This window comes from Zeus faber (assembly GCF_960531495.2).
Source record: "Zeus faber genome assembly, chromosome: 5".
Taxonomy (NCBI): domain Eukaryota; kingdom Metazoa; phylum Chordata; class Actinopteri; order Zeiformes; family Zeidae; genus Zeus; species Zeus faber.
In genome coordinates, this window is record NC_137192.1 from 31,463,473 (window position 1) to 31,476,724 (window position 13,252).

The 13,252-nt window shown below is 42.9% G+C and overlaps 1 protein-coding gene across 1 annotated transcript; it reads right to left on the bottom strand.

Annotated features, from left to right (window-relative positions):
• Positions 1–7,708: 7,708 nt before the first annotated feature.
• On the bottom strand, positions 7,709–12,120 carry cnpy2 (canopy FGF signaling regulator 2). Its single transcript, XM_080000796.1, has 6 exons — positions 11,954–12,120; positions 11,222–11,328; positions 11,030–11,145; positions 9,958–10,155; positions 9,155–9,251; positions 7,709–9,042 (listed from the first exon to the last, which is right to left on the bottom strand). The coding sequence occupies exons 2-6, from the start codon at positions 11,319–11,321 to the stop codon at positions 8,999–9,001; spliced, it is 555 nt and encodes a 184-aa protein (XP_079856922.1). The 5' UTR covers positions 11,322–11,328; positions 11,954–12,120; the 3' UTR covers positions 7,709–8,998.
• Between the last annotated feature and the right edge of the window lie 1,132 nt (positions 12,121–13,252).

Sequence of the window (13,252 nt, forward strand, 5' to 3'; positions counted from 1 at the left end):
CAGGCTACCACAGGAGGTTTAGCCAACCTCCCGGCTATATAGCCCCTCCCCCATATGATGGCCCGCACAAAAGTTCACATGCAATACAGTTCTCTGACAGATTTCCAACAGGTTGGCAAGAGGAAGGTAATAGAAAATCATACTGTCCAGAGCCAACAGCCGGGAATCAAAATGTCTCTATAAATCTACAGAATATGAGAGGAGGAAAGGAGCAACAGTTTATGAAAGAGGCTCAGAAGCAAAGCACCTTCGCAGATTCTATCCGACACGAACAACAAATGCAAGAAACAAATGCTTTATGGACAAGTCAACCAATTCTTACACATTTCAGGCAGGTGCAATCCGAATGTCTCTCACCTCTGCAGCAGCTAATAGTGCAAGATGTTAATCAAACAAAGAGAAATAAGGACATATCCCCAAGTATCATCGAGGGAAGGAAATTCAAATTTAACAGGAAGACAGGTGTAGGGGCCACGATATTTTGTCTCGTCTCTCGAATAGGTGAGCCTACAGACTCAAGTTCCCACAGAGAAACATCAGAAATCCCATCTCTGCCCGTCTGTGCCCAAAAAACATTTACTCAAAGTTCAAACCTCCAAGACAAGTCTAAAGATATAAAGGAGGGCAGTGACCTCAATGTCATTCCAAAACTTGCAGATGAAGTGGATTTGAGTGTAGAAAAAAGCCAAGATGAGACAAGCATCCCTGCCGAACCCCCTACCCCCAAAGGAGACGAAGATTTCAAAGACAAAAGTCACGACGCACTTACCGTGGTGGAGAGTCAACAAGCCGTGGAAAACAGCAATGAGTTGCAAGGAGGATATAGCCAAGAAAACCAGAGCCATTTCCAAGACATCTCAGAGAAAACTACTATTGACGATTCAAATGATACATTTGGACAACAACTTAGTCAGTCGTTGCCTCCTGTATCTCTAAGATACCCCCTGTGGAGAGAGCCCAGATTCACAGATAAACGGAATATTGAGAGTTCCACCGCTTGCAGTCTGAGAGAGAACAGCGCCGAAGTCGAGTCAACGGGTCTCAATGACAAAGAGAATATGGCTGACATTTATGGCCAACCTGTTGACATAGAGGTTGGGAAATTAGACATTGAGATAGACACAGAATCTCAGAGCTGCAGTGGTCAACTAGTCATCGACACAACCAGCGTTGTAGTCAGAATTGAGTTAATCCCTTCCCCCAAAAAGGAACATGTTAATTATGCATTCCACCCGCCACACGATGAATACAAGCCTCCTCATATGGAATCCGCTGCCATTGCTGAGTCTACCCAAATATCAGCCCAAGAGAACCCTTCTCCAATGGATGAGAAGACTGACCTTCAAACTGAATTGGACGAAGGTGAAACAAATGATCCTACAAATGATGTTGCGGAGGCAGAGGCAATGCAGACCGAGGAAACGAGTCAAATCTCTCTTCCCTGCTTGCCTCTAGTTGCAACTCCGGAAAAAGAGACACTTGAGGAGCGTGCTGAAAGGATCCTGGGAATACCCCTAAACGACAGCATCCAAGAGCACGCAACTGAAGAGGCAATGCCAATTATTGACGTGCGTAGTCAAAACCAAAATAATGAATGTGACGCCTTGCAGTTGGGTGACGATGAGATTATTGTCCTTGAGCATCTCTCGGAAGACATCAGAGAGGAGACAGTGTCACAGCAGCAATTACCATTTGACGGTTCTGAAGATGCCGTTTGTGTTACAGAGACCTATATCACCGAAGATAGTTTTGGAGACAATAAAGACCCTGAAAGCATTTGGGAAGTAGCGTCTGTCGAAGAGAGCGCTGCTCCGTGTGAACCTAAAGCAGCCAGTGAATGCTTAGAAGAAGCTGAAGTTACACACAAGCAAATACTGCAACCATGCAATGAAGAAGAAAGTCAGGGGGTAGAAAGTCAACCCGGAGAAAATAATGCATATTCTTCAACCGAGTCTGACCATCCTGATTTACACCCACTCACATCTTCAAATTCCCCAATATGTAGTTCTCCCTCTGCGTTGGACATAATACCCTCTCCTTCGCCGCCGCCCCTTACTTCTCATTCAGAGTTGGGCAATCTTTCTTCTGACATTTCCGACACTCCTTGTCCTCAGCAAGAACCTTCCTCGACGGACACTAACGTCTCATTCCCAGCCACTTCTAAGGACACACTGTTTCCATTACCTAGCTCTCCCACAGATCCTCAGTGCCCGGGCTCGTCAAGCCAATCTGAAGACGCAGTGTCTTTTCTTGAGCTATGTGATGAGTACGATACCGAGCTATATGAAACAAATGACGAGATCAGCGACGACCTTGAGGACCAGGAGGAGCTGGAGCCACAGCAACCCTTAGAATACAACCCAGCTGAGGAGGCTGCTTGTGAAAACCAGACCAATGCCACTCTAGATCCATTAACACAAGAACACCAGGAGGACCTCACAGGCCTTAGGGAGGAGGTTAACATAGTCGAAGAGAATACCACTGACTGTCGGCCATTGGAGGAGGTAAAAGCTGTGGAGGAACTGACATGCAAACCTCTTGTTGAGTCGCAGTGTCAAGAAGAGAGCCAGAGAGAAACCACTGAACCTGCTGATGATGATGTCACCTCTCAACCCATCCGTCAGTGTCCAGAGTCCGACCCCTGCACATACCTTGGTGAACATTCAGAACACTCCTTAGACTCCCCAGATTCTGCTCTCACGACTACACCCTCACTTCCGGAGTTGACTCCTCCATCAGATGTTTCTGACGCCAACATTAAGACAGCTTTTTCAGAAAACACAGCTGTTGACCATGACGCGTTTCTTCCCGAAATTGTAGAAACCGCTTGTCCACAGCTGGAGCCCGATGCACCACCACTAAAGTTGCCACCTCTGCCTCCTTTGGAATCCCCCACAATCTCCCCTCCAAGTTTCACTCCTCCTCAAGAGGGAAGTGGCAATACTCCATCAGACTTCCCTTGTTCCATTACAGACATAGAGGACTCCCAGTATCCTATGTCTCTGTGGGACGCTGTAAACCGCATTAGGAAACACACAGCACCCGACTCAGAGAATGAAGAGGAGGAGATGAGTGAGATGTGGGATCCACAGTGTGTGGGAGAGGACTTCCTCCCGCCAGATGTGGCGCTGAATTTGGAGTCCGAGGACACCCTCTCTCGCTGCAGCGAGGGGCCCGAAGGAGCGCCAATGTCTCCCCCTGTTGACACCTGTGATAAACCTGGAGAGACGCTAATCCTTGATGAACCGAGGCAAATGGAGGTTATGGAGGTTCACAATGAAGACCAAAATGAGGACACAGGGGTCAAAAGTAAACAGCAAAAAGCGGCTGAAAATACACAGCAAGATATTGATCAGAAAGAACCTTGCGGGAGCCATGTAGAAGAGGACAAACTGCCCTACAGCAGCAGAAACAGCGATGCTTCCGAGGACGAGGTAGAGGGGCCCGAGGAGGAGGAGGAGGAGGGTGGAGATAAAAGTTCTGATGTGACAGAGGAGAAGGCAAAGCATGAGGAGAGGAGAGAGCTTCCCTCAACTGAAGAAGAGAATCTGAACTGCTATGACAAAGTTGAAAATGACATGGCCTTTGAAGACAATAGAGGTGAGATGGTGGAGGGTAGAAATCAATGCTGTCAGAGTGAGGTGTGCCTGGTTCAAGGAGAAGGCCTTAGCTGAGACTGGGAGGTCTGGAGAGGAAGGAATTGAAATATCCCATACAATGTAGAAACCCAATTTTCTGACAAAATCACATCTGCTTTGGAATCTAATCAAATCGGGTATCTGTGTCTAATACTGATTTGACGGTACGTGGTAGTAATAGAATGTTATAACTGTGGCAGTTTTACTGGTAGATTGACATACTTTTTGGTGTAAAGAAAAAATACTTCAATAGCCATGCCCTTAAAATTAATCTGCTATGCTTGGACGGTATATGTTTCCTAACATTACAGTTTTGAAATTACAGGAATAGAACAAAAGTTTAGATATCTGTATTAAAATATTTCAAATAAAGTAACTAAATCCATCACGACTGAGTCAGAATCATACGCACGTTTTTTTCAAAGGGATTTCCCAGATGTAAATTGTCTAATGACTCTTGAGTTATTGGGAGAAAAAAAAACAAAAAAACACTGCTGCTATATGTTACACTTGGACGAATATATCAGCAATTGGCGATAATATGATTGAGTCAATCGGTGATTGTTCTTTTTGGGATTTATTTTTCCCCACGATTTTTGTCCTTTTATTTAGATCATTTTATGTCGTTCTCCTCGAGAATTTAACCCAGCAGAATTTAACCTGTTTTTAAAACCTAGTGTGTTGCCACCGACAATGATATGTCATTTACTTCCTGGTGAAATCAAATGCGCTTTTTGACTTCATTGGATAGTCCTCGCTTTTGGCAAACCACGGCCATGGCTATGATGTCACAATTAGTGATGTGACACTCAGCCAATCAGAACCTCAGCCTCAAGCCTTGTGAAGCTCTTTGATGGCGTTGACGCTTTAGACCAAGTTCAAGTTCAAGAGATTATTTACCAGTGCTAGTTTTTCCAGTTTCTTTCTGCATGATGGTTGCAAAGAATTGTCTAAGGCCAAGTCAAGATGGAGATTGGAGACTTTCTATAACAGGAAATTAATGGAAAATATTTTTGCAGACAGAGGAGACGAGGAGCAGGAGATGGATCTGAGCCCGATCACTGAGAATGGTTTGAAAAAAAAAAAAGTGAATATATCAGCTGTTATATCGCTGGTTGTTGGGCTGACAGCGGATGGAATTTTGTCATCGTCCAACCCTACTATATATAGAGTAAATAATATAAGGGTGTCACGATTCGACTTTCGATACGAAGGTCACGATTCGATTTAAACATATATTTTTGTTAGACTATCGAGCCTCCATTTCTCAATAAGTAACTTTTATTTGAATATTAGAAATTATAAATAACAAAAATATTAAAATATTTAAGCAACACACCGAAACAGTTAAGAGCTGAAGCAAAACTAGACTTTAGAACAATAAACAATAAGCTACTTATTACACTACTTTTAAGTTACTCACCTAAATAAGGCAGAAAAATGGATGCTATTTTTGCCAGAGGGGAATGCCGGTAGTACCTGCAGCTCCGATCAGAGCGATCTTTTCCCCAAACAAAGCAAATAAAAACTCTAGATGTATTTTATTTACTATTTTAAGTAATTTACTAATCTAGCCACTGGGGGTGCACAAGCCAGTGTATCGTCAGTGCCGGTCCCAAGCCCGGATGAATAGAGAGGGTTGCATCAGGAAGGGCATCCGGGTAAAAGCCATGCCAAATCAAACATGCGGACAACAAATATGATTTCCATACCGGATCGGTCGAGGCCCGGGTTCCCGACGACCGCCACTGGTGCCGTTAGCCAACAGGGTGCCAGCGGAAATTGTGCTACTGTCGGCCGAAGAAGAAGAGGAAGAGGGGGAAGAGGGGGAAGGCGTGGCCGGAGACGGCAGGAGAGGAAGAAGGGTAGGAGGGTAGAGCTGAGACTAGGAACTTTGAACGTTGGCACTATGAAGGGTAAAGAGAGAGAGCTGGCTGACATGATGGAGAGAAGGAAAGTAGATGTACTATGTGTACAAGAGACCAGGTGGAAGGGGAGTAAGGCCAGGAGTATCGGAGCCAGGTACAAACTGTTCTACCATTTAGTGGATGGCAGGGTGGTATGGATGGTAGGGATAGTCTTGAAGGAAGACTATGTCAAGAGTGTTTTGGAGTTGACGAGAGTGTCGGACAGACTGATGAGCATGAAGCTGGAAAGTGATGGGGTGATCAGTGAAAGTGATCAGTGCATATGCTCTGATCACAGGGGGCGTGAGATGGGTGAGAAAGAAGAATTCTTTAGTGAGTTAGATGTAGTGGTGGAGAGCGTCCCCAAGGGAGAGAGAGTGGTCGTTGGAGCAGATCTCAATGGGCATGTTGGCGAAGGGATCAGAGACATAGGTGACGAGAAGGTGACGGGTCGGTATGGTGTCATGGAGAGGAATGTGGAAGGACAGATGGTGCTGGATTTCGCCACAAGGATGGAATTGGCTCATGTGAATACGTATTTCAAGAAGAGGGAGGAACACAGGGTGACATACAACAGCGGAGGAAGGTGCGCACAGGTGGACTACATCTTATGCAGGAGGTGCAATCTGAAAGAGATTAGTGACTGCAAAGGGAGCAGGTTGAGGAGAGCCTGGAGAAGTGGAGGCAGCATTAGAGAGAAGAGGAATGAAAGTCAGCAGGAGTAAGACACAATACATGTGCCTGATGGGAGGGAGGGCGGCGAAAAGCTGAGAATGCAAGGAGTGGAGGTGGAGAAGACATGAGTTCAAGTACTTGGGGTCGACCATCCAAAGCAGCGGAGAGTGCGCGAGAGAGGTGAAGAAGAGAGTACAGGCAGGGTGGAGTGGGTGGAGAAGAGTGTCCGGAGTGATCTGTGACTGAAGGGTTCCAGCAAGAGTGAAGGGGAAGGTGTACAGGACGGTAGTGAGACCAGCCATGTTGTACAGTTTAGAGGCGGTGGCACTGACAAAAAGGCAGGTGGCTGAACTGGAGGTGGCAGAGTTGAGGACGTTGAGATTTTCATGGGGAGTGACAAGGATGGAGAGGATTAAGAATGAGTACATTAGAGCGACAGCTCAGGTTGAACAGTTTGGTGGAAAAGTGAGAGAGGCCAGATTGAGATGGTTTGGACACGTGTGTAGGAGGGATGAGAGTTACATTGGGAGAAGGATGCTGAGGATGGAGCTGCCAGGCAAGAGGGAAAGAGGAAGCCAAAGAGAAGCTTTATGGATGTGCTGAGGGAGGACATGCAGGCGGTTGGTGTCAGGGAGGAAGATACGCAGAAAACAAGGTATTGGAGGCAGATGCTCCGCTGTGGCGACCCCTAACGGGAGCAGCCCAAAGGAGAAGCATTTTATTTACTCTGTTTCCTGCTGCTGCTCTACTGCGGAGCAGATTGCAGATCACTGCTGAGAAAATAAATGAATAAATATAAATCACACCCACGTTCTCACTGTCCGGTGGCAAATGCCCCGCGGCCCAGCACTGTCCACAAGCCGGTTGTTGGGAACCTCTGCACGAGAGGACATTCGGTCGGCGATTATTTTTTTCACACACACACACACACACACACACACACACACACACACACACACACACACACACACACACACACACACACACACACACACACACACACCTCTCTAATGTATGTTCAATGTGGAACATATTGGATGAACCTTAAATTACATTTTATTATTATTCTTAAAATACAAATTATATTATAATTTTCTTCCTGCAGCCCGAGTGCCAGGTGGGCGGGTGCAGTGTGCATTGAGGGATGCGGTGCAGCCGACCCAGCTGTGGAGCTGACTGCAGCTCTCCCAACTCCGAACCAAATTTCATGAAAGTCGGTTCGGATTTTGAATCAGAGTTGTGACACTCCTAATATAATGCCGTCGGGATTTAGTAATTCTTCATATCCATAACATTTACCAATTGCATGCTAGGAGTGCTTTACAGTATATCCACACCTCATTGCAATGTGTTTGTAATGCTAATGTTGTTGAATCTTAATGTCAATTCGAAAAACAATACACATGTAAAAGTTACAAAATAAGTTGGTCAATCTTTCAGACAATTAAATGTAAAAACATTTAGATCAAAAAAAAAAAAGAAGCTACATTCAATGTCAATGTACAAATTTATTCCCACTGATGTAACAAATTCTATAAAACTGGAAGCTTTCATGAGACAATTTGCATGTTACAAACTGGACATTTTGACACATTGTAAAAAAATAATTCAGAAATAACTCATTACTTTTCTACTTTTACAGCATGGGGCCATTCCAACAAGAGTTATGGTCAAGTTATGTTTCGTAAAATCCAGCAATATGTACTCCCACAATAATTCTTAGAACAGAAATGATATCAGGATGATGGAATTACAACACACTGTTTCTGCAGCTGCATTAACACTAGGTGCCTCAAACCCTCAATGAACCCAAGATTCCAAGGTTTTAAATGACAGAAAGTAGAATTACAGTTCAATATTAAAAGACAGCAGATCTAATTAGTCTCTCTACCGGAGGCCCAATTTGGTGTTTTAGAACAGTAACAATAATTTAATGTAACTAACAAAACCTTTTTTGTATACTTTGGAATGCTATAATAATACTCCATTTAGGGAACGTAGAAGCATCCAGTATGTCAGTACGACAGCATCATATAGAACGCATGTCCACTCCAACACAGTTTAGGTAGGTATCACAAACACATAAATAAATGGAGTGTTTTTGTTTTGCAGTGTGTGGAACGGTCCAATATTTGACTATATGCTCAAGATCACACTTTACACCTGGTCCACTGACAGCCAGAGGCTGCCCTATGTACAGTACATACAGATAAGAGTCAGTACCCAATTTTTCTACTCCAAAGCGTCATAACTTTACCATTAAGAGTTATCGATGTTGGGTTGAGGATTGCCGTCTAATTATACAAGCATTCCTTTTGGTTTGGAATTGATTGTCAACTTTATTTTAGTTTTATTTCATTTTAATACTTTAGTTTTAATACTTTGAACATAAATAACTTCTTAAATGGTTTAAACATAGTATTTCAAGAATATCTATTATAACTAGAGAATCCAGCTAAAACAGTAAAAAGACTTTGTATTATTGGCACATTTTGTGACAGTGTTGTAAACGGTGACTACACAGAAAATTTTATTTCATAACTTCACATTTGGGTATTGGCAATCTTTGACATTTAGGAGTGACAACAGAAAAAAGCTCGAATCAGGACTTATTTCTCTCAGGCTACAGGAATAACTTTTGCTTTTATTTACAGAGGGAGTTTCACCTTTACGTAGAAATGACCTGCTGTCACAGTGTGAAGTGATTCTACAACCAGACCTCATAGTGCTCGGCAGTTTGATTCAGTTACCTCCAGAGGGCAACCATGTAGGCAGGAATCAAAGTTCATCATGATGCATTTTCAAAGCATGGTCACATAGGTCTGCAAGACACAATTAAATCAATTACTTAACCACTGAAAAAGATACCTAAACTTGACAAAGATAAATGACTCAATTAAATATGACAAAAAGGTGAAGTACAAATTGATATACCTGTTCTCTTGCTGCAGAGCTTGTCTTTGACGTTTTCTGTCTCATGAGCGAGGAATTCAATTATTTCATCCTCCTGCTGTTCGACAATCGTCTCACACTGAGTAGAGAAAAAATAAATATGAACACAGAGGAGTTAATAGCAAAGCTGTTGTTTAGTGATGGTTTGGCTATAAAAGGGATGTGACGACTCAGACACCAAAGTGCTAAGCACAACAGCTTCCGCATTTTTCATAATCTCTAATTCAACTTAGAGGACTAGTTAGTGTGCACCTTTTCAACCAAGCATTATTCAAAAGAATAAATCATCCAGGTCATGTATAGAAATCAAGGATGCAATCACACATATTTGGTGCTGGCGATTCACTTATTTTAAGTCGCCATTCACAAAATATATGAGAAATGCCAGACCCGAGGAATCAGAACCGAAACAAATTAAACACATTGCATGTACAGCTAATCTATGGCGGAGTAGGAAGGCAGAACCCTGTATCGGCCTCACTCGGCATCTCAGTGACGGCGACTTTAAAATGAGGAGTCAGTGTTACCAGACGGCCTGCCTACCCAATGAACAGCTACAAAATAAAGCTCTGGGTTTGTGACAGGCAAACTGGGGTTTTCGAAATGTCGCATGACCGTTAAATGCTAGTGCCCCGATATTGCCACTTGATGTCATTTAGTTATTGCAATGTGCATTACGTTTTTGGGGATTGTGATTTTTTTTCTTTTCCTTCCATATTGTGCAGCCCTAATCGACACAAGTGTCATATGTGTTATCTGGAGATCGTAAAATAAACAGTGCTCACAGCATATTTCAAACTGGAGGTAACTCTAGAATCCAGTTTAGCCTCTGTGAGATCCATGGCTTCACCATTTCTAGATGTAACCCTAACGTAGGTCTTCCTGCTGGTGGAAGGGTCCACACGCTCCCCGTAGTCCTGCATCCTCTCACACACGTTCTCCATCAGCTCTAGAAGATTTCCTTCTGAGCGGGCAAGAGGGACCTATTGGTTAAAAAATGTGAATTAAATATATATATATTTTAAAAAAACAAAAACAAAAAAAAACAAGTTGCTTACGTTGAGTCCTGTTCTCTAATTGGCCGAGATATTGACTGGAAATTGTTTGAAGATGAACACCAAAACTTAAAGCTCTTATTTCTAAATGAGATCAAAAGTTTTAAGATTGTTATAAGCTTAACATCTTTATTTTGTGCTTTCTCAAATGTGCATAGTCTTCAGATTAGCGGGTTGTTTACTAAAAACATTTTTTACTTTTTACTAAAAATAGGCGATTGACACCTTTCCCATTGCCAGGAGAAATGCGTTTTTTTTTTCTGGTACATCACGTTCGTTGCCACAAACACGTAGGAAAAGGGGCGTGTCATGGTTCCAGTGTGATCGGGAACAAAACAATAGAGGAGACAGCAACTTCAACAAACAACATAAAACTGTAAAACTTAAAAAAAATCAAATATATATTTTTTTTTTGAGATATTCAAAAGAATCGGATCGTTCTCCGCTGTGCTGCCCAAGCAGCGATCCCCACACTCACAACATTTCACGCTCCCCCATGCGGTAAACAATACAATAACTCCTGATTTTGGATTCTAAATGGGATATGAAATGATCGAACGATACATAAACATTCCTGTCTATTTATGCCCCAACGAACACAATTTCAATGCTCGTTGCATCACGCCGGCAAAGGGGCCAAAATGTGCAGGTCGGAGGTAGAGCCGATTAAAACCTGTGTCTATTGCAGGGTCATTTTTCCTTTCCCACTGGTGACAAATGCCTGATGTTAGTGGGTTTTACCGGGTTTTTGGTGTGGTGGGAAAGGGGTATTACAGGAACATGGTTTTTGCTCCATCCATACCTCTCTGATGGATTGGCTGCCATCAGGATTAATCCTGAAAGAGCCCATCTGGATCATTTTCTTGGGGTCTATTTGGGAGATGGCGAACTCCAGTTCATCTACCAGGGCCCTGCAGGCTGTGTTTGTGGAACAAGGAAAAAGTCAAGTTTGGGCTGTGAAGACACTGATGGTGTGTTTGACATGAAGACATACCTCCGCATCGGACATCTTGTCCTTGTCGGGCTCCTTGACCAAGGCTCCCCAGTAGACCGAGTATCAGAAACGGTGTTAGGAAAAGTGCTGCTCTCAGCATCTTGCATCTGAATTTAAATATACTTTCATTAATGACTAACCTCATCTGGAACAAATGAAGGAAAGACTGTTCAAATTAATATGACTCGACCCATGGTGCTAGTTTGGATAGATATATACTAGATAGAGATACTAGATATAAAGATACTAGATCGATATAGATACATTTCACTGCATATATGTATGGAAGTATGTATATGTATGTGACAAATAAAAAAATCTTGAATCTTGAAATCTTGAGATACTAGATATATACTTTATAGATCCTAGATACTAGATATATAGATATAGCCACTAGATATATAGATAGATAGATAGTAGATGTATTTATAGATACTAGATAGAGACACTAGATGGACACTAGATAGATACTAGGTATACAGATAGATATATAGATACTAGATATATAGATAGATATATAGGTAGATAGACGACAAACCTAGAAATTAACTAACAAACAGCAACATTTGGCAACATATAATAAACCAAATAAAACAACTACAACATAGAACACAATGGCAATATACAGTACACCTAAAAACCTCTGTATCAACAAGTCACACCGGGAGAAATAGGAACCCGAGCCCGTTTAGATGTGGAGTCAAACATGTAGACACAGAAGGTGCTGCTTACCAGACTGCTCTGTGTGTGTCTTCAATCAGCGGCTGCTCAACACTTCCGAGTCGGGGAGATTTAGAAGGAAACGGTGGAAAATGTTTCTGATAAAATGTGCAACTTTATCGGTGACTCCGGACCCGCTTTCGGCTTCGAGCGCTAGGAGAAGAACCTTCCACGCTGTTCCATCACACTGGCTCCAACGTGGTGACGTAGGCACTCAGGCTGGCAAGAGGTGGCCGGCGTAGTGTGCAGCGCCCCTTGCGGCCAGGAAGTGTTACTGCAGCCAGGGGCACTCCAGCCACAGGGGTGATTTTTTGGATTTGGATGAACTATTTGACAAAATAATCATTTTATATGATAATAATAATGATCGTTATGACCACGTCACACACTCATTGTTTCATTCCATAATGTGCTTCGGTGCTATTTTGAGTCAAGACGGCTGCACCGTTATTATTATTATTATTATTAGGGGTCCGGCCTGTATTACTGTATTTTTTATTATTTTTCCCCTTGGCATTTTTCGGGTAAAAGTGTCTGGAACACAACAACCGCTGAAACCACGGACATGGTTGAGGTCTCGTCGGAACCCGGACGTTTCAGACATCTTCCGGTTCAAGTTTTATCCATGTCGATCTACATTTGTAGCAGGAATTAGTGAAAAATCATTGCAAATTTACGGGAAGTTGAAGAATGTTGGCGTATCCTGATTAGTTTGTGGTGCGGAGTGCTTTGTGACATCATGAACTGATGTTATATAAGACCAGGCTTCGTCTCTAGGTGAGTTGCCCTTTAGACCTGGCTAATCCACGTAGTATTTATGCTTGTTACGATGACAGACTGGAGGAGCCGATGTCGCGTTCAAAGTAAACTTGAACAATTGTAACTTGTGCTGCGTTTCATAGAACCCAGAAAACTGTAATACATACCTAACATGACTAAACTGGCCCTGTGTATTGCTGCCTGCATCTATGTTTAGGGGCGAAGGGGCAGGAGCCTTATTGCTTTTGTTAATGAAAAACAGACGTCAGTAGTCTATGGATGTCATAGACCCGCAGCACTCACAGACAAGATTAATAAAATGTGTATTCTGATCTAGATCAGTCCATTATTGTGGAATAATTTAGTAGAAAACTGTATTTATAATTGCTGCAACGGGCGCGCATGCACAAATGACGGGTCATTTGATAGCATTGCAGTCTAGTCTGCAAGATGGCAGCACGTGTAGATTTAACATGACGTCAGAACTTTATGGATGGCATGGATCCGATGAACCCACAGACAATCTGAATAAGACATGTGTTGGGGGCAGTT